This window comes from Phytophthora parasitica (genome assembly GCF_000247585.1).
Source record: "Phytophthora parasitica INRA-310 unplaced genomic scaffold supercont2.55, whole genome shotgun sequence".
Taxonomy (NCBI): Eukaryota; Oomycota; class Peronosporomycetes; order Peronosporales; family Peronosporaceae; genus Phytophthora; species Phytophthora nicotianae.
Window position 1 is genome coordinate 276,824 of NW_008649041.1, and position 775 is coordinate 277,598.

Consider the following 775-nt stretch of genomic DNA (forward strand, 5'->3'; position numbering starts at 1 on the left):
GTAAACGTTAAGACCGGTGGTCGTTTTAGCCGCGCAACTCGCAGCCGCAGCGGCGGCGTCCTTTGCCAGGTCCTCATCCCAGTTCATTCGTTGCATGTTTCCTGCTGACCAAGGCAGAGCCTGCACTCGGAAGTAGTTGTGACGTTCCACCCAGATCGATTTCAGCTCATCCGTAAAGCCACCTTCGGACGTGGACTGCTCCGTTGAACCTGTGGAACTCGTCTCAGTCTCGGTCTCACCGGACGACTCGGTCGGAGTCGTCTCCTCGGATGAATCGGTTGTTGAACCCGATGAAGTCTCTGTCATTTCCGAAGAACCTGAAGATGGAAGCTGTTCCGTAAGCGACGACGAGGTTGTATCGCCTGATGATTCCGTCGTGGAGCCCTCGAGCGAGCTAGTCTCACCTGACGAGGCCTCGAGGGAGCTAGTCTCATCGGTCGTCAAGCCCTCATCCAAACCTTCAAGCAACGACCCACCCGTCTCAGTGGCCGAGCTTGATGTCGCCGGGAGCGTTTGTTCCGTACTAGGGTCCGAAGATCCCGACGCGAGGCCGGATGTACTCGCTGACTGAGCGTTAACGCTGACACTTAATGCAGCCAAGGCAGCCACGACAAAACCTGTTGATACTTTCATCGTGCTGTCAAGTGCTGTCTACCTAGAATTCTTCACAGTGAGGGGAGCTGATAGCGACAAGTTTGTGCTTCGTTGAACGAACTGTCGAGAGGTGTCGTTTATACGGACGGGCAGATCCTTTGATGTTCTTGGGGAACGGACA

The 775-nt window shown here is 55.1% G+C and overlaps 1 protein-coding gene across 1 annotated transcript in view; it reads right to left on the reverse strand.

Annotated features, from left to right (window-relative positions):
- PPTG_23886 (hypothetical protein) overlaps positions 1–633 on the reverse strand; it is a gene marked incomplete at its 5' end in the record, with an annotated part of 2,259 nt that extends 1,626 nt beyond the window's left edge. The window contains one exon of the mRNA XM_008913728.1: positions 15–633. Within this exon, the coding sequence (XP_008911976.1) occupies positions 15–633 (619 nt within the window). The remainder of the gene's footprint in view (positions 1–14) is intronic.
- Positions 634–775: the final 142 nt, after the last annotated feature.